The sequence below is a fragment of the Dendrobium catenatum genome, unplaced genomic scaffold (assembly GCF_001605985.2).
Source record: "Dendrobium catenatum unplaced genomic scaffold, ASM160598v2 fragScaff_scaffold_1598, whole genome shotgun sequence".
Taxonomy (NCBI): domain Eukaryota; kingdom Viridiplantae; phylum Streptophyta; class Magnoliopsida; order Asparagales; family Orchidaceae; genus Dendrobium; species Dendrobium catenatum.
The window spans coordinates 464,334-485,014 of NW_021320060.1; the positions used below are offsets into that span (position 1 = coordinate 464,334).

Below are 20,681 nucleotides of genomic sequence, written 5' to 3' on the forward strand. Positions count from 1 at the left end.
GGGCTGCAAACCACGCTTGCTGGAGTATTTTTTATTGTGCCAGTAGTCAAGATTTTTCGTCTGAGAGAGAACTCATAGAAGCGAGGTTGAAGGCCAAAAATCTAGCTCCTTGCTTGGTAGAAGTAGGGAGAGAGAGAGAGAAAGAGAGGGAGGGAGCTGTTGCGTCCAAATTTGCTTCGCTTCCATCTTCGCTTTCTCTTACTCGACTTAGCTTGGTCAAGTTCTGGGAAGGAGAGAAAGGGGGTGGGAATCGGACAGTAGATTAGGGTTTTTTAAGTTTGAGCATTTGTTGGTGCAGAATGCATATGATGCGGCGGCTCAAGAGCTTTGCCTCGGGGCGGTCATCCATCTCAGATCCGGTGAGCTCTCCATCTATCTTTCTTCGTACTTGTTCTTAGGTTTTAACTTGTTCTACTTGTTTTGTTTAAGGGGGCTTGCTATGACTTGCAGTTGGCTGAATGGAAGATCCTTTTTTAACCTTTTATTGGCTGAGCTTTCAATGATTGGATATAGACTTCGGGTTTACGTTTTTATGTTGTTGGTTTCTAGGTAGTTAATTTTCTTCTATTTTGGGAGGCTTACTTTTGTTTTTTTTTTCTGAAGAGTTTGGGGTAATTTGAAAGCGGATGGTTTTATGTTTTTCTTTTATAATTGCTGCTTTAGTTCTCTACTCAGCTTAATGTGGTTAAAGCTAGCTCATTTGGGGCGGTGAGACTGCATACTTGACTAGAGCTGAAAAAGGATGGGATCTGTGTGGCCCTATATATGCCTCGATGTTCTGAAATTATTGCCCACTACTTTCCTCTATGAAGCGACAAAAATTTGCTGTTGTAGAAACAGCTGTGTAATGCTTTTGATTACTTTGTTAAATGCAATAATATGGGCTTTTTAATAACGAATATGAGAAAGATTATGGCTCTTAGATAAATTAGGCATGAAAAATTATCCCGTTCCTCATAGATAATACTAGTTTAATTGATGGCGTTTGTTTAATATTTTAGTGAACCAAGATATATGTTAGTTTAGCTTAAATTTGCATTCTTAAATTAAACAAAATACTTTTTTGATGATGAGAAATTTATATTGATGTCTTGTGCATTGGACTTAGTTATGATTTACATCAGATGTTATGATGTACTTTATAATATTATTGTAATTCTCTTGTATTTTGGTGTATTATGCCATTAATATACTGTGCAGAACACCATATTAAATTATAAGAACAAATAACTAAAAATCATAGAGCAAGAAAATGAACTATGAAGATTATGTCTTTGCTTATATTTTACAAATCTAATATAATCCAATGTTGTTAAAGGGGAGCTAGGAACTTGCCTAAGTGTACGAGAAAGGAAAGGCAAGGCCATATCGACTTGAACACTTCATTATTGGGTGCCATGCATAAGGTTTAGGTCAATTGAGATGCTTTCCTTTTTTGACCTTCATTCCTATTCAAGCTAATCATTTGGAAGCCTACCTGGGCCTGGTTTAATTGCCTTGATTTGTATTCCTAAGGCAAGGGGCCTACATTGATACTTTCGTGTTAGGATACGAACTAAAGAGCCATTGAGCATGATAAAGACCCTTTGTAATGCCCAAATGATGCACTTCCTTGTAGCAGTCTTGCCCAAACTTATTTTAGGTCTATTGGGGATTCATTGGGGACTTGATAAGGTCATTTTGGTCTTAGAATCCCAACTGTGGCCTACACTTTGCCTACAATGATACCCCTTCAACATTGAGTTTGACCTAATAATGGTCTTTCCTTCAATATTTTATTGTTCACCACCTTTTATTAGTCCCATATTTTGGACACATGTGAAAGATGTTCGTTTGTGGCTTATAAATAGAGAAGAGATCTTACTTGCAAAGTAGAAGCTAACAAGTATCAAACATACATAACTTTCTTCGTTAGTGGGGAGGCATCCCAAGTTTTATTATATTACTATCCTAGCTAAAATTCAAATCCCTTGTCCAATATCCCCAAAATATTTTGGCATGTTAGGAAGCCCTATGTGCATGCATATATAAATTGTGCTATTTTGTAGGGCAAGAACTATAATTGCCTTTTTTGGCATGATGAGAAATCCAATTATAATTTTGATGCCATGTATTACTTATACATACCTTTCTTGGTACGGTAGGCAGGCAAGAATAATATGTTTGTTGTGTCTCACAGGCTCATACATCATACCATACACATTTCTTGATATGGCAGGGATGGCCTAGCACATGTTTTATCAAAACCCTAGTTAGGATGATGAGAAAGCACAACTGAAATCCTCGTCAATGTTAATATTTTGCTTGTCTAATACTATATGGTCAAAACCATATATCCATCTTTCTTGAAGTTGATAGGTTAACATCATTTTAGTGTTAGGCATCAATTATATATGCCTTTTCATGGTCGGACATAATTCAAGATCGCCTAATTCTGACATCATTTGGGCGCATAAATGGATAAATACTCCATAATCAAGGGGATAAATATGAGTCTTCCATTGAAACACTCCTAGCATGCCCTTAATCTTCTTCCGATTTACTAGCAATGCCACTCCAAAAAAACTGTAATTAAATTCCCATTCTTCACATGAAAGGGGGGAAGAGAGGAGGAAGCAAGAGAAATAAGAGAAGAGAGGAATAGAAATTTGGGAGTTCTCTTGCCACCAAACCCTTCAACCACCTCCCGGCCACTAATCATCGTCAGACTTTCGTCTGACCACTGACCTTCGTTGGACTTCTATCCAGCCACTATTTGTCGCTTGACTATAGTCCATCTAACCATTGTCACCTGCTGATTATGATCCCTCCTACCACCGTGGCCCGCTGACTATGGTCAACTTTAACCATCGTCGCCCACTAACTACAGTGCACTCCGACCATCATCGCCCTCCAACTACGGTCCTTTCGATCACCATCGCCCTCCAACTGCGGTCTTTTCGACCACCATCGCCTGCTAAATATGGTCAACTCCTACCACCTTCGCTCGCCTACTATGGTCCATTCTGACTATCGTCGCCCGTCAACTACGGTCATTCCGACCACTGTCACCCACCGTCTATAGTCGACTCCGACCCTCCTACTACCGTCGCTCGCCGATTATGGTCCATTTTGGCTATCATTGTCCGTCAACTACGGTCCTTCTGGCCACCGTCGCCCACCATCTACTTTGACCCTCCTACCACCGTCGCCCGCCAACTACGGTCCTTCCTACTTCTATCGCCCACTGACTAGGTCAACTCATACCACCGCCGCCCGCTGACTACATTCCATTCTAACTACTATCACCTCCGACTATAGTTCTTCTGACCACCATTTCCCACTATCTACGGTCCACTATTACCCTCCTCCCACCGTTGCCCACCAACTATAATCTTTTCGACCACCGTCGCTCGCCAACTACGGTCAACTCCTACCACTCTCGCCCATCGACTATGGTCCATTCTGACTATTGTCGCGCGCTGACTATGGACATTCCAACAACTGTCGCTTGTTGACTACGATCCCACCTAACATCGTTGCCTGCCGACTATGGTCCACTCCGATCACTGTTGCCTGTTGAATATGGTCCACTACGACCACCATCGCTTGCCTACTACGGTCCACTTTTGTGATACCCTAGAATTACGAAAAAATTCTTGTTAGTGAAATACTACGATCAAAATACTATGACGAAGATGGATTGCGATTTGGAGTTATATAGATTCCATAAAAAAATTAGCAAAGTCAAATACGGGCTATTACAATCTACCCACCTTAAGAAAATGTCGTCCCCGATATTTCCCTTAAGGTTTCGGATATAAAATCAATATAAACCAAATTCGTATAATCAATACACAAATCAAATCAAAACTCATAAAAAAATCATACAATCATGTAGTTCATTCTATCACATGTCATTCAACTATATATGCAAACTATTGCACCTTAAACTACCCATCATACCCAAATCTCAATCAAATCCTACAGCTTTGGTAACAATCAATTCTTCCAACAATAATACTCTGATATCAATTGTGATTCCCCAAAATTACGAAAAAATTTGTGTAAGTAAAATATTACAACCAAAATACTATTGTGAAGATGGATTGCTATTTGGTGTTATATTGATTTCAGAAAAAAGTTAGCAAAGTTAAAATACAGACTATTACAACTTTGATCACCATCGCCCACCGACTAAGTCCACTCTGACCACCGTCGCCCGCTAACTACAGTCCACTCCGACCACTATCGCCCACCGAATACTATCTTTTTGACCTTGTTCACTCAAATACAATCCTACTGATCAAACAGACATGTCAACACTCTTTTAAAAACAAATACCATCTAACAAGCTCTATACAATATGTATTTGCTATATAAAGCCTTCCTTCCAAGGAAATACTGCATTTATACTCAACCATCAATACTAGTGGATTCATTCAAATTGAACTAGGCCCCGTGGTTTTTCCCCTTCTTAGGATTTTCTACGTAAAAATCTTAGTGTCTTTTATGACCGTCATATCTCTATCTTTACTCTATTTATGTGTTGGATCTTCGTAAAATGGTAGAATGCTAAACTCCATATATCTCTACCGCAACAAATTTTCTAGGACGCAACAATTATAACCCTCCAAATATAATTTAATTTTGTTACATCTTCTTTATCATCTAAAAAATAATTAAAAATCTGTGAGTTGCTCACAACATCATATGAAAGTAATCATAAATCATTGAGAAGCTTACAACTTATTAGGATACATGGCTGTCAATCACTAACTTATGCTCTGTTGTTAATAAAGGGGTGATTGTTAAAGGGAAATGGTGTCGTTGAAAGGTGAAGAAGGTGCAACTTTTATTATGTACTATCAAGAAACCTTGTCGTGGACTTGACTTTTTACGTAAAACAAGACAACAATGTAGATCAAAACAATAAAAACTGCAGAAATATGAAGCATGGATACAAACCCGAGACAAGTATGACACATTTAACTGGTTCTGTTAAATTTAGAGAATTGGAGAGGAAAAAGCTTAATTTTATTGCACAAAACTATCTTTATTTATAGATCTATACAAGATATTTTAATAAAGAAATAAATAACTACAAAATCATGCATAATTGCCATAATATAGTCCTTCCTAAATGAGCCACCTAAATATAGAAGGAGATCGACATGATCTAAGTGAGTCTCCCATGGATCCCCATGCTGGCCGTGGGATCAAGCGTCAAGGAATTGCTGGGATTTAACACTTCCCCTTCCACGAATTCTCATACTGGTCGTGGGATCAAGGGTCAAGGGACTGTTGGGATTTATCATGTTCTACCCTGTCCTATTATCTCTGGTACAATAGACTGATTAAATTTCCATGCTTGTTTTCTGAAGTGCCTTTTGCATGTCAAATTCTGATTGGATCTGGATTGGCCGGACTTTGCAAAATGAAATAGGCACCTAAACTTTTATTTGTTAAAAATTTACCCTAAATCATCCTACTAGGTCTATTAGAAATTTTTCATGGACTACTTTTTCATCAAGTGTCTTCGAAACCTAGCATATCTGGATAAAAAAGGGGAAAAAAAACTACTTAAAATAAGGGATACGGGGGAAAATAATGATACCATTTTGATCTGTTGACTAATTGAATCTATGCTATTTCATAGGTGGTTGCTTGTTAATATCAAAACATACTGTAGGAAATTTTGTGTCTGATCTAACAAGGCTGGTCGGAGACAGTGAATAAGCAAGTAAAGATGCATGCTGTTTGCCCTTGTCTTCCCTATGTTCTTAGACTTCTATGGCCCTATTTATTAAGGTTTCCTTTTTAAAACTATACTGAATACTATTGCAGAAACTATTTAGCGCCCATTAGACATTTTTTTACGTCTTTGTCTGCTTTTTTATAACAATACAGGAGTGAAATCAAACAGAAACAATGACTGGATAAATATTAAATGAATTTTCCTATTTCTGGAAATTCTCAAGACTGTCTTGTTTGTATAAATATGAAACTCTGCAGGTTTTTTAATATTTCGTTGAACACAATTTATTTGAAAATTTAATTCATTCTTATCATAAAAACCTACAACTAAAAGCCACATCTTGCTTGTTGCTGCCACGCATATATCCTTCTCAAGAAAACCACAAACATAGAAATAGGCAAAGTTGTGAAAATCGGACTAGACATAGAACCGGATGAAGGAGAGGTTCAATGATCTGACCGGGTTTGAACCAGATAACATAATAAATATTGAAACTATTTAATTGTAATATAAATTATATAATAAATAAAATTTTAAAAGTAAATATATAATTATCTCAATTAAGACTCTTGAACAAACTTGTTTAAAGAGATATAAAGTTTAAAGAGATATAAAGTGCGTTAAGAAGCTTGATTAACCATTAATATGAGTATAATTATATGTATATTACAATTATAAATATATGAGCATTAAATATATTTACAAAAAAAAAATATAAATATAATTTATAATAAGAATAATATTTAATATAATATATAAATTTATAAAATTAATAAAATTTATATTATTAATTTTTATAATATACATTATAACAAATTTGCAGCACAATGTAGCCCAAATTCGCATTTTAACTCATATAGTATTCATGCCGCTTTTTTAATCCCACATCGTAGGGGAGAGTTTGAGGTAGTTGTCTTTATATAGTATAAAGTACACATAACTTTCAAAAAAAGAAATGTTATATAAGATGACATGTATATATCATGGTTGAATTCAGCTCATATATAATTAAAATATTTTAAAATTTTAAAAGGATTTAATAAATTAAAACATATTATTTTAAATTAATTAAAATAAAATCAAATATTTATAGAACTGGCTGGTTCTAGAAAACCGGGATCAGTTCAACGGTTTCCCAGTTGAACCAACGGTTCAAATTGGTCTGATGTAAACACGGTTTTTGAATTTAACTGAAATGGTAATTTGGCTGGTTCACGGTTGAACCAGACCATGAACCGGCCGGTCTGATTTAGTTTTCAAAATATTGGAAATAGTATCAAACAAGTAAAATCAGACTAAGCATGTTGTAGACTGAAGGTCATCTTAATGCTACCAAATTTTTATTACTAACATATTTTTTTGAAGTCTTAAACTGTCAAAGTTTTGCATCCTTGATACGACAGTGATTAGTGGCATTCCAATATTATATCTATTGGTGGGATTTTAAAATTTTGCTCTATAGTGTAGAAATTGACAGCCTCCGTTATATATGCTTATCTTCTGATATTTTATTAATTCAAGGGCAAAATTTGCTCCTGCTTAGAACTCATCATAGTCTGCAAAGGTTTGAAGTTCATCATTTGTACGCTCTAATGGACAAAGTGAGCAAACAAGTTGCAGCTTTTAATAACCCACTTTATAGCTGAATTTATGTCGGCTCTTGTTTCTTTTCATGGAGAGTGTCTTGTAATTACTACCATCAAGATAGGTTAAATTTTGTTACTCGGTACATTTATGTTTGCTTGTATATTTCTGAAGCTGTTTAATTTGCTCTGAAGGCTCGCTTGGTTACAGGGTGGGGAATCCGGCTTCAAAAAGGAGAAGGTGGAGCAAGATGTAGTAGGAGGGGATGTATCTTCAGAATTTGATATGGAAGTAGATAAAGATGAAGGTACTGAGGCAGAGCTACAAACAGCCTCAACTCATTTGGATGCTATGGCTAGTACATCTTCTACCAACCCTATGTCTAAGCCTCAAGAAGCAGATCTCCATCAAGTTCCTGCTGAGGTGCTTGAGATAACCATGCGAGATGACAATGCAGATGGCAATGTCAAGGTTACCAATCAATCATCTTGAATTTGTGTGCAATCCTGAACTTTAATTAAGATTTCTTGTTCAGGATATTGAGAACAAGATGGCTAAAGGAAAGTTAACAGAGACTGGTCAGATAATCACAACAACAATAGGTGGTCGGAATGGACAGCCAAAGCAGGTGAAATCTTTTTCTCATAATAACCTTAGTAGTATTATCTTAATAATCTAATCATATACTGTAAGCACTTTTACTTACTCCATGATTTCCCTTTGCCAAACTCCAAATCTACCTCTTTTTTAGATATTTCTGTATCTAATATGCTTTACTTCAGCATAGATGCTTGTTTTTATTTTTTGGGTTGTCTAATATTCAAGTTGTCTATTTTTCCTATGGTTCATTGGATCAAGGTTACATTTTCTTTTAGGAATTGGTCACCGTAATTCTCTATTAAAACATTAGCGTTTTGGCTTTCTTGAGCATGCATTTCTAAGCTTAAAATGTTGTCTAGTTGGAAAATACAGCTTGAATAGTTTCTTATTGAATGTGTTCACTAATGAATGCAAGACAATCTCATACATGGCGGAGCGTGTGGTTGGCACTGGTTCATTTGGTGTTGTCTTCCAGGTTCTAAGCATTCTTCTATGTTTGGAGGTTTTTGATGTCAATCATTTGCGACCTGTTTAATTGTCTTCCTGACCATTGTTGCTTTGTTCAGGCTAAATGTCTGGAAACGGGGGAATCAGTTGCTATTAAGAAAGTATTGCAGGATAAGAGATATAAGAATAGGGAGCTCCAAATTATGCAGATGCTGAACCATCCCAATGTGGTGAAATTAAAGCATCACTTCTTTTCAACAACTGACAGGGATGAGCTATACCTGAACCTTGTACTTGAATTTGTCCCTGAGACTGTTTATCGTGCTTCAAAGTATTTTGCCAGGATGAAACAACACATGCCTCTACTTTATGCGCAACTTTACACATACCAGGTGTGTGGGTAACTGGTTGAGACTTTCTATGATAAATTTTTGGTATTTCCATGTCTAAATATGTTTTCTTTTTATGAACAACTGTCTTTTTTGTAGATATGTCGTGCTCTTTCCTATATTCATCGTGTTGTAGGGGTTTGCCATCGTGATATTAAGCCTCAAAATCTCTTGGTAAGCTTTTAATTTATTTTGATTGAATGCATAACAGCGTGATTCTTATTACAGTGAAGGGGTATAGAAAGAGTTTATGGTCGTCTCTATTTTCATTTACTTAATTATAAAGGTAAAGGATTTAGTTTTGGCTTCAGCCTGTGAGCCTCTAATTAATGAATCAACATGTATGTTCCCTGCGAGCCTCTAATTAATTAGTCTTGGCTTCAGCTTGCGAACCCCTTTAATTATGAGTTTATGCCTTCTTTGTTCCCTTTTTTTAGCTTCTATGCTAACTCATTTAGTCCACTTGAGAATTGCTTTGTGTAGCCTTGAATACATTCTCATATATGGCTTAATCTAATGCATATTGTTTAGCCTAAGGTTGCTTAACCTAATGTATTAGCCCAAACTAGTTAACTTAAATCATTGTAGCATAGTCTTTGTTGACTAGCCCAATACTTAGAGAGCATTCTAATTTATGAACTTTTTATTTAACTTATTAGCCTCTGAAGATGAAAGGTTGATAATGATAATAATGTGGCTATCCTAGAAGTAATTTGCCTTGTAATTGGAATTAGTCCTATTGTTCTTATATAAATTTACTTTCCTATAGAGTCTTTGTTAGATTTAATCGAGAATTTGACTTTTAACCGGACACAATGGAGAAAAAATATTCATGTAGCTGACCCCACGTAGTGGGACAAAAACTTGATGTTATTGTTGTTGTTGTTGTATAAAGTCAATTCAGATGCAGTTTGTTGCAGGCATATGCGCTTTGCCGTTTCATGCCATGCCTTGCAATTTTGGGTCAATGTTAGAATCAATAGATTAATTTAGAATTAGATAGAAGTATGCACTTTTATTTTTGAACTCTATTACAATGCCAAAATCCTTTATTTTGCATCATCCATTCATTTTAGAAAATCTGTCTGTAATGCCCTTGCTATTTGTTCATTAAAGTGGAAATAAATAGTTAATCTTTTGCAAGCAACCTGTTTCTATATGATTTATGTAGGATGGTTTAGGGTTTAATTTTTTAAATGTTACTTGAACGATGCAATATATATATATATATGTATATATATATACATATATATATATATATATATATATATATATATATACATATATATATACATATATAGATTGGACAACAAAGTTAAGATTTATAGAATAAAGACTAGTAATTACATAAAAAACTCACTTTAGGAGCTAACAAAAAAATACCAACGAAAAAACAACAATTAAGTAAATCCAAAGATATCAATGGTAAATTAGAACCACAAAAAATCAACAAACAATTGAATTTTTTCACCGCATTTAAAATTTTGGTTATCATATTTGAATAAAATCAAGAATTCTAGGAATCGAATACTATATATTTAAAAAAAAAAAATACTAAGCTTGAAAGAGTTCAGAAAAATAAAGAGAAAACAAACCTCATGCTAGTACAATGAGACGATATCCTTTTGAAATAAGTAATCTCACTTGCATCACCTTCGAAGATGTAAAACATAAGACCTCACAAAATTAAAACTTTGAATTAGATAGTTTATCGAATCAAAAGTTGCAATTACATGCCAAAATAATATTTTTGTAAGTCTCAATCGTTCCCAAGTTAGTTGCCTACAATACAAAATTGCAGAAAATTCTCCATATAACAGTAATATAGTTGTAAAAAGTGTACATAAGATTATACTTACCAACTATGGAATTAAGGCTACAACTTAGTCATAGAACTGTTGAAGAATTCCTTTTTTCAGTTCTTGAAGTTGAATTTTGCTATAGTAATAAACCCCATGTGCTACAGGAACCACAAGCTGCTACAGGCCATACATGGGAGCTACAGGAATTGCTTTGTTCTGTAGGATATAACAGACTTGATATAGTATTGCAACTACAATAACATGGAAGGATAATTCGCATTAATCTTCCTCCGAAGAATTTAGTATTTGGCAAATCAATACATAAGTTCTTTAATTCTTGGAAAATAATTCATGAGTCATAAAAAAAAGTTAGTCATGATCAATGTTTAAAATTGCGCAATTGGTTTAAGGCGTTTTTTGTTCATGAGGCGAGGCGTAAGCCTCAAGGCATTTTGAGGCGTAAGCATCAAAATTAAAAAATTGCGTTAAGTGATAATAAAAGTCAAATTTGATTTTTTTATGTAACTTCCTATTGAATTATGAATTAACAAACTTGCATACATATGAAATAAAAAATTGCACAAGATATAAAGTGACAAGTGATAAATTGCGTGAAATAGAATTAAAATCCAAATATTATAAGAGCAAAACAATATTAAATATAGATTGCATAAAAGTATCATATAACATCAAGTTCAACTCCAAATTTCTTCTTTCTCAATTCTTTAATCATTTACATTTAATTCCTAATGAAAGCTGAAATAGTTGGCAACAACTTAGAAATCATCTGCACTGTCATCACTGAGGTGGTCTTTATCTGAGTTGTCATCATAACAAATTGGTTTATCACTTGCCTCATTCGATAGAGTCGAATATCTCCCAATATGCTTCTTTTTAATTTATTTCAATCATGTTCATCTTTTAGAAATATTTTCTTCAACATAAATATGAGATTATTGCTCCAAAATTTTTAGGGTTGTGATGTGCATCTTTCAAGTGATTATCGATGACGACTACGACGGTGTTGGTTGGGACGAAGGCCGCAAGCTGGAGGTAGAGACAATTGAGAGGAAGTTGTTACACTTGAATGTACATGAATGCGTGATTTATGTTAGTTTTAACAACAAATATATACAAATTGGGTGAGGCGTAAGCCTCAAGCAAGATAGGCGAGACGTGCCTCAAGGCGGGCCTCAGCCAAGCCAAGGCGCAAGCCTCATAAAAAAATCTAGAGGCGTAAGCCTCGAGGCATTTTTCACTAGAGTTGCGTTAAGGCGGGCCTCATATTGCGCAATTTTAAACAATGGTCATGATAATATATTAGATATCTCTAGAACTCACCATTAGTAATGGACATAATCTTATCATTCAAAATAGCTTTTAGGAATAAGCTATGTAGAATCATTTGTTAGTGTTGGATGCAAATTCGTGAGTTGGAAATAGTAGAATCCATGGAATAGGCATGTTCATGAAATAATGTCAAATTAGACATATCGAAAATTGAATTAATACTAAAATATTTTAGAATTTCTAATTTATATGCTTATTTTCTATTATATTGCAAAATTCTATATGCCCTTGCCTTGTTTCTATTTAATTTTTTAAAGGTTCCTAAAGGAAGGCTTTCTGAATTTAAATGCATCATTATTTTATCTCTAAGTTAAGCTCAATGTTCCTATTGTTCACATCAATAATTCAATACAAAGTTTATAATTTTCACAATTAATAGTCTTTGTTCTGTGAAATTCTTAAGAAAATCATGCAAAATAGTCCAGTAATAAAAATGCAACAAAACTATTGTCCTAAAGAATCCTAATAATGACCTATTACTAATTCCTAGAAAATGAGATGTTCAGGACATTAAAAACAATTGATATTATGATATGCTTATATGGACAGACAACCTCCATAAAGAAAATTAACATGCATAAATATGTCTTTTGATGAATTATGCACCTTCAGAATTAAGCAAACATAAGTTCTAAATTTTAGATTTATTTCTAGGAATTAGTTATTGATAGATTACTTAAAATATAGGTGAAATTTAACTCTCCAAAGTGTTTTTTTTAAATAAATTTGTGTAAAAAAACCAAGAACTATAGACAATTAGCTCCAGGCTGATCATTCAACACGTGTTATATTGAAAGATATTAATTAAAAATTATGTTATCAGATTCCTCATTTAATTTATTAACTTCATTAGATATAATTGTTTAGTTTCACATTTAGATAGAGATTCGATTCCTATTATATGTTCAGGCTTAGATATTGTCTCATGCTCAATTTTTTTCTCAAACTCTAATATTCATTCTTGTTCAAATATATGCTCAGGTTTATGCATAAGGTTCAACGTAAGTGAAGATTCAATTTCAATAACATTAGATATAAATTTAGATTGTAATTGCAAATTATACTCTTCATTTAATACATCCTCTAATGAATATTTATGAACTATTGTTTATTCAATTGGATCAACTTCAATGATACATGGTTCTTTTGTTTATGTGCATGCAACAAACTTTAGAAATGGCAAATACTTTTTCTATAGGGCCATGGATGATAAGTGTGATAGTCCAATTAGAATGATTATAATGCATCTTAATAACTAAAGCCTTGAATAAAGCCTCATGTAATAGTTTGGATGAACCAATGTGTAATGACCTTTCCTAAACAAAGAATAGCATAAGTTTAAAGACATAATATTTAGTTGTAAGGACTATAAATTTTCATGGTACTCAAACACATCATATTTATATTGCTTGCATTTCTTAAATTTATCATGTAGTTGATCCCTGTATTTATCAAATGATAAGTGTTTCTCTTCAAGTTTAATGTTCATTTCAACTCATAATGATTTAATAGCGAAAGTTCTCTAAAATAATCGAGCATGCCCCGTTAGTTTTGATTTGCCACACGAGTTGGGAATTTGACATATTATATTTTTCAAAGAAATTTTCCTAATTATCATTCAATTGTGCATGCAACAAGCTTTAGAAATGGAAAATACTTTTTCTGTAGGGCCATGGATGATGAGTGTGATAGTCAAATTAGAATGATTATAATGCATCTTAATAACTAAAGCCGTGTGTAAAGCCTCTTGTAATACTTTGGATGAACCAATGTGTAATGACCTTTCCCAAACAAAGAATAGGATAAGTTTAGAGACATAATATTTAGTTGTAAGGACTATAAAATTTTCATGGTACTCAAACACATCATATGTATATTGCTTGCATTTCTTAAATTGATAATGTAGTTGATCTCTGTATTTATCAAATGATAAGTATTTCTCTTTAAGTTTTCATAATAATTTAATAGCAAAAGTTCTCTAAAATGATTGAGCATGTCCGGTTAGTTTTGATTTGACACATGAGTTGGGAATTTGAGTGATTATATTTTCCAAAGAAAGTTTCCTAATTATCATTCAATTTAAAAAAATTCTAAGATTATACCTTCCATTGAGTGTAAAAATATAATTTTGAACCGCATTTTAATAAGATTGTGGTTATATAGAATCATAGCTTGCAAGATTTTATTTGATTTGCAAATTTTGTTTTAATGTTCATTGACCTCAATTAAATGCTGTATTTTATGTTGACATGGCGATGCAACCTTAAGCTTTGATTTTTTTTTTTAACCTTAAGCTTTGATATTGATTTGATGCAAGGATGTTTAGGGTTTATGTTTTCTAATATAATTAGAATGATGCGTTAAAAAAAAATGATGCGTTGAATATATATCACATAAGAAAATTAAGATCCATTGATTAAAAACTACTAAATACACAAAACTCTTATTCATAGCTGTAAAAATAAAATACAAACATTAGAACACCAACAATAATGTAATGATTAACTAAATTCAATGAAATGAGAAATTGGAACCATAAAAAATCAACAAAAAATATAAAATTTTAATCACAATTAAAATTTAAAATTACAGTTGCATTAAATTTGAACAAAATTAGAACTCTAGCATGCTAATAACAAGATATTTAGGAGAAAATAGATAACGGAAAGAATTCACCAAGTGAAGAAAATTCAGTCATCATACTAGTATATGGAGATTCCTCTGAAATGCACTTGTATCACACTTCAAAGAATCACACATCCATTATGCATGTAAGATTGAAATTGAATTTAGAAATTTTATTGAATAAGAAGTTGCTACAACAACTAAAGAACATGTTTTTAAAAATCAGACCGGATAGGGTTGATCCAGCCTGAACATATCCTTCATCTTGCTCTTTCCAATCCAAAAACCGTTTTTACATAGAACTGATCATAACTGGTTGGAACTGGTGGTTGAATTGGAGAATCGGTGAACCAATCCGATTTTTTATGAACCAGTTGGTTCAAATACAGATCAATTTTTAACTTTTGATTTTGATCAAATAGCTATTATAAAAGGTTTAGAGGTTTTAGTTTATGTTTTTTGAACTTTTATGTTCAATACTATTGTTATTTAAGTTGAATATCTTATAAATAATAAAAAAATCAAATCCCGAAATTTGATTTAAAATTGTATTCAAAATATTTAATGGTGAAGTGTCTTGATTTGAAATATCATATATTAGATTAGTAAAAATATCATTGTTACACATTTAAGTCATATTCGAATATTTTTATATTTATTTCGTTATTCGGTTCAACATTTGAACCTTGAACCTCTTGCTCTATTGGTTAAATGTCGGGTCCGATTTTCAAGACCTTGCCTAAAAATTAAAGGCTACAACTACAACTAGGACTGAAGATGTCAAAACATTGTTGAATAGTCTTGTCTCCATCACTTAGAGCTAAAATTTGCTATAGGTATAGAATAGTAAGCTATAGGAACTGTTCCAGGAAGCACATGCTACAATAGGACAAAATGAATGCGCTATAGTACCACAGAAGGAGAGTCAGTATGAAGCGACATTATCATCATCATCCTTCTCCCAACAAATTGTTGTTGAGTTAATGAATCCTCAATTTTTATTTGTTCTTATTTGAGTGCTGCATGAAATGTTAAATCCATTCTTCTAAAATCTTTTTCATTAACTTCTATCGATATTATCATAGGGCTACCATTTTTTCTTTATAAACATTCAACGCAAATTTTATTCATTCATCCAATGGGTGTTGACCTAACATTAACCCAACATTTCTCATCGGGCTATAATATTGGCAATGCCTTTTAATAAGTTTGTTTTTTAGCATTGTGAAGACTTCAGTAAAGGAGAGTTTTTTTTTTTAAATTAAATTATTAAATTTTATAAGACATTGTGAAATCTTCTTCCGTTTTTTAGCTATTATTACTCTTTCTTGTTTAAAGAGGAAAATCTCATTTTTTGTTGATGGACTTCACCTTGAAAAATTGAACATTCTTTACTTGGATTTGTTTATTTAGTAACTTCAAATTTCTTTTAAGTTTTGAAATCCTTACAGATTTAACAATTGTGTGCCTTGCCCAATCACCCCAACCCCCTTCTCTTGCAGGTTAATCCTGAGACTCATCAAGTAAAAATTTGTGATTTTGGCAGTGCCAAGATGTTGGTATGCTATCTACTTTGCATTCCTTTCTGTTATCTGGTTTCATGATTTGTCATGTATTTTGCAATTCTTTATGTTATCATGGTTCATGATTTGTCTCAATTTTACTGTGATTCAGGTTCCAGGGGAGCCTAATATATCTTACATTTGCTCGCGATACTATAGAGCACCAGAATTAATTTTTGGAGCCACAGAATATACAACAGCAATTGATATGTGGTCAGTAGGTTGCGTTCTTGCTGAACTTCTCTTAGGACAGGTAATAGTATTGTGCAAGCAATTATCATGTAATATTTTTTTTTTATATTGTCTACAAATTTAGCACTATCATACTTGATTTGAAACATATTATAATCATGAAGATGATATTTCATATTCTATTGACATGACCTATTAGATTTTTTTTTACATGATTATTTAAATAATATTTAACATGACCTATTAGATAATATAATTCATCAAAAGGTACTGTATGCCAACGTTGTGTATTTTGTCACAACAAATCTAGTTATTATATTCTTCTGTCTAATTAATTAATTTTTTAATTGGTATCAAGTTTTTTGTTTAGATTTGGATTCATACTTTATGTTGGTGCTTGCCCCCATTGTTCATTATCCCTCCCATTTGGAAGAGCAGTTTTGATTAAAAGGGTTGCTACACTAGACCTTTATATATTTGCACTGCAGGTGGCATTCATATTATCGTCCCATTAGCTTGCCTTATGCATGGGGGAACTGTTTTATAGGATGAAGGTAAAACTCATCAAAATCTCATGGTTCTATCTCAAAGGCATTATTATTTGGACCCGGTTTAGTTTGGCATGACTGAGGGACATTGTTTGACACCTATTATCTGTGAATTTTTGTAAAGGGCTTCTAGAGATTTTTAACGGGGATATAGTTGTCCAAAGGGGCCTTCGGATTTGATTTTTGAGGGAAACTACACTAGAGGTTTTGGGCGGGCTGGCTGATGGTATTAATGTTTAGCATTTCCTTCTCATTTGTTTTAAACTTGTTTTTTTTCCATGATTATGATTATGATTATCTAACCCAACAATTGGATTTCAAATTAACACCGTCATAATTGACAAAATTTGCACGTTGAATGGGGCTGGATGTTTGCCAAATTCATTGACCTTGTGTTAACATTTTATATGGAAAAGACTTCTATTCCTCATTTTCGGCTGTTATTTCTATTCCTTGCTTAGTTCTTAACGACACTAATTATGGTTTGAGATAAAGAATTGCTTGAATTCTCTTTTATGATGTTCCTTTTGTAGATTAAATTGTTTTTTTTTTCTGATACTAAACACTGAAATTATGCAGCCTCTTTTTCCTGGAGAGAGTGGAGTTGATCAATTGGTGGAGATTATCAAGGTCTACTAACATTCTTCTAGTATTTTAGTTCATTCTTTTTTAACTTTTCATTCTTTACTTTTTAGCATATAATTTTGTATTAATTGCTTTTTTTATTCAAGATTTTGGGCACCCCAACACGTGAAGAGATCAAATGTATGAATCCAAATTACACGGAGTTTAAATTCCCTCAGATCAAAGCTCATCCTTGGCACAAGGTCTGTTAGTGAATCATGCTGGTATTTCATGTCAAGAATTTTATTGACTGAGCAACAAACGTATGCACTGTAGATTTTTCAAAAACGAATGCCTCCTGAGGCAGTTGATCTTGTATCAAGACTGCTTCAGTACTCTCCAAGTTTGCGATATAAAGCTGTAAGAGTTTCAACTTTGATGAATTGATGTATGTTCGTTCCTTCAATAAGTTTGATGATTTTTTTGCTTTAAACTAACCTCGGTTTATTTACTTGTTTGAATGACTCGACTCTTATGGTGGCACTATTTTGCATCATCAGCATCCTTTATTTTGTTACGCTTTTCTACTGCTTAACTTTTTGAAAGTGGTTTTGATTTATATAGAAAAAACTTCTTACAAAATCATTTTGTATGTTCATATTTTTCATTACTTTATAAGCATATAAACCTACAATGCAGCTCTTATTCCAAAGTTTTGAAAATTAGACTGAATATTGAATCGAAAGAAGTTTAAGGTTCAACTGGGGGTTGAACCAGACGATGTAGTGTATATTAATGTATAAACAAAACATCATTTTAATGTACCTATTGTTCTATGTAGACGACATACTTATCACAGACAATCATCCAACAAGCATCTCAAACATAATTTCTGCACTATAACAGCAATTCCTACTCAAGATCCTTGGCCCGGTATCCTTGTTCCTCCATATTCAGGTAAAATACACCCGTAATGGCTATATATTTCATCAATAGAAATACACACAAGAACTCCTCTATAAGTTTGGTCTGTAAGAATGCAAACCTACTGTAACTCCTTTGGCCCTCAAACCATCGAAATCACCTGACAATGATCAACTCCATTCGAACCCTGCTCTCTTTCAGAAAATCATTGGATCCTTACAGCACCTTTCCATAACACATCATGATATTGCCTTTACCACAAATCTTCTTTGCCAATCCATGCATAAGCCTTTGAACAAACACTGGAAACAACTCAAACGCCTACTTCAATATCTCAAAGGCATCGTCCACCATTGCTTACCAATCCACAACCAGCTCTTACACCTATCTCAGCCTCACACTACTCTCCTGGACCGTGAAACAACAACCTACCATTGCTAAATCATCCACATAAACTGAATACTTTGTACTCGCCTCTGCAACCTCAGATATAGTTTGGCGATGACGCCTTCTCCATGACTTTAGCATTTCCCTTTCTGCACCAACTCCAATCCATTGTGACAATATGTCAGCACTTCTCTCATCTGCAATCCAACTTTTCATGATAGAACAAAACATATTGAGATAGACTATCATTTCATCAAAGATAGTATCTCATCCAAAGAAATTTTAGTCCATCACATTGCCTCCACTGACCAGCGAGTAGACATCCTAACCAAACATCTTCCACCCTCTCGCTTCATTTCTCTTCGTGATAAATTAAAAATCCAATCATTGGCCCATTAATTTGTGGGGCGGTGTTAAAACCATAAGTTCTACGGCACTTGATAAGCAAGACTCCTGTGCTGGTCACCACTTCACTTTGCTGCAGACTCTGCCTTCCACATCTTACAAAACTGCTCTCCACTACTCAACAATCAACATGGAACTTCCACGATCTCACCATCTATAACTGAACAACTGTATCATATTTGGCATATATGTATACCATGTACTATGTAAAGGTCATTAAGAGAATACATATCTTTCTTTTCATCTTTTAGTCTATTCTCCTCTTCAAGTAGCATTTTTCTTACAACACAACAGGAAGTCTTTCACGGATAACCGATTTACAGTTGAATCGGTTGAACTAATCAACCTCATCTGATTTTTCAAACCATCCTTATTTATATATCAGAATATAATGATTCCACTTCATACAAACATAGCTAAGTTATATTAAAATGTTCTATGTGCTATGCGTTGCTGTGTTCTTCTAAATGATTAGAAAAAAATATTTTTTTCCTATTTACTTATCATTTTCTTTACCTCTTATATATGTTCCATATATTCTTGTTGTTTGGTTTACATACCAAAACTTATATTAATGCAAATACTCTTTGACATTTCATCTTTAATTTTCTTTGAGATTATTTTCTTTTCATGGAAACCACAGTTAGATGCGTGTGCACATCATTTTTTCGACGATCTACGAAATCCGAATACCCGCCTTCCCAATGGAAGCTCTCTTCCACCTCTATTCAATTTCATGCCACAAGGTCAAGAATTTCATCAGCATCTTTATTCATTGATCACCCTATCTCTGCATCATATCTGAAGCTGCTACAATGCTGATTAAAATTCGCCTTGCAGAGCTCGAAGGTGCTTCTCCTGAGCTGATTCAGCGACTCATACCTGAGCATGCAATGACCTAATTTGAACAATTGATGGATATGAGCAGTTAATTGACTATTTCTGAGAAATGGAGAGAGGGATTGGCTCCTTCATGAAATTTTCATTGAACACATTGAAAGAGGAAGAACCATTGACAAGTGGAGATATGAAGCGAAGCCTTCCTGGAAAGAATTATTCATCATGGATTGGTATGTCATTTGTTTTTACGATCTGTGATTATCTATTTATCTTGGCCCATCACCCCCTCTGTAGTTCTTATGAAAATTTGGAAGATCTTCAGTTGGTCTTCTGAAATGTTGTAATGATCTTTGATTATTGACTTTGGTTGCATTTCCGAATTATCTTAGGGTTATTTGTAAGGATTAATGATACGTTCATATTTTTTTAAATTAATCATAGAGGTGGTTGAATGTATTTTCCATATTGAAATTGTTTTTTATGCTCTTTGTAAATGCTGCATTTATTGGAAAAATTGTGTTTAAAAAGACTGGATAAGAACATTGGAAATGAGCATAGTCAAGTGAGTATAATTTTGGTTTCGTTTGGGACGGTTTTTTTATTGCTTCTTAAAACAAATTTTTAGTACGAAAATTTTAATTTTGATACTAAAAAGCTGTTTTAAACAGTAAGAATATGCCACTCAGTTCTAAACCAAAATGCTCTCAGGAACATTGAGAAGAGTG

The 20,681-nt window shown here is 33.5% G+C and overlaps 1 protein-coding gene across 2 annotated transcripts; it reads left to right on the forward strand.

The window, feature by feature from the left end:
* Positions 1 to 44: 44 nt before the first annotated feature.
* On the forward strand, positions 45 to 20,421 carry LOC110094175 (shaggy-related protein kinase theta-like). 2 transcript variants are annotated; one of them, XM_020819339.2, is made up of 13 exons: positions 45 to 359; positions 7,516 to 7,792; positions 7,857 to 7,949; positions 8,337 to 8,396; positions 8,488 to 8,760; positions 8,857 to 8,931; positions 16,037 to 16,093; positions 16,209 to 16,349; positions 17,416 to 17,466; positions 17,568 to 17,663; positions 17,737 to 17,820; positions 19,760 to 19,862; positions 19,957 to 20,421. In XM_020819339.2, the coding sequence occupies exons 2-13, from the start codon at positions 7,607 to 7,609 to the stop codon at positions 20,016 to 20,018; spliced, it is 1,281 nt and encodes a 426-aa protein (XP_020674998.1). In that variant the 5' UTR covers positions 45 to 359; positions 7,516 to 7,606; the 3' UTR covers positions 20,019 to 20,421. The 2 variants fall into 2 exon arrangements, with proteins under 2 accessions (XP_020674998.1, XP_020674996.1); XM_020819337.2 differs by having other exon boundaries at positions 46 to 359; positions 7,532 to 7,792.
* Positions 20,422 to 20,681: the final 260 nt, after the last annotated feature.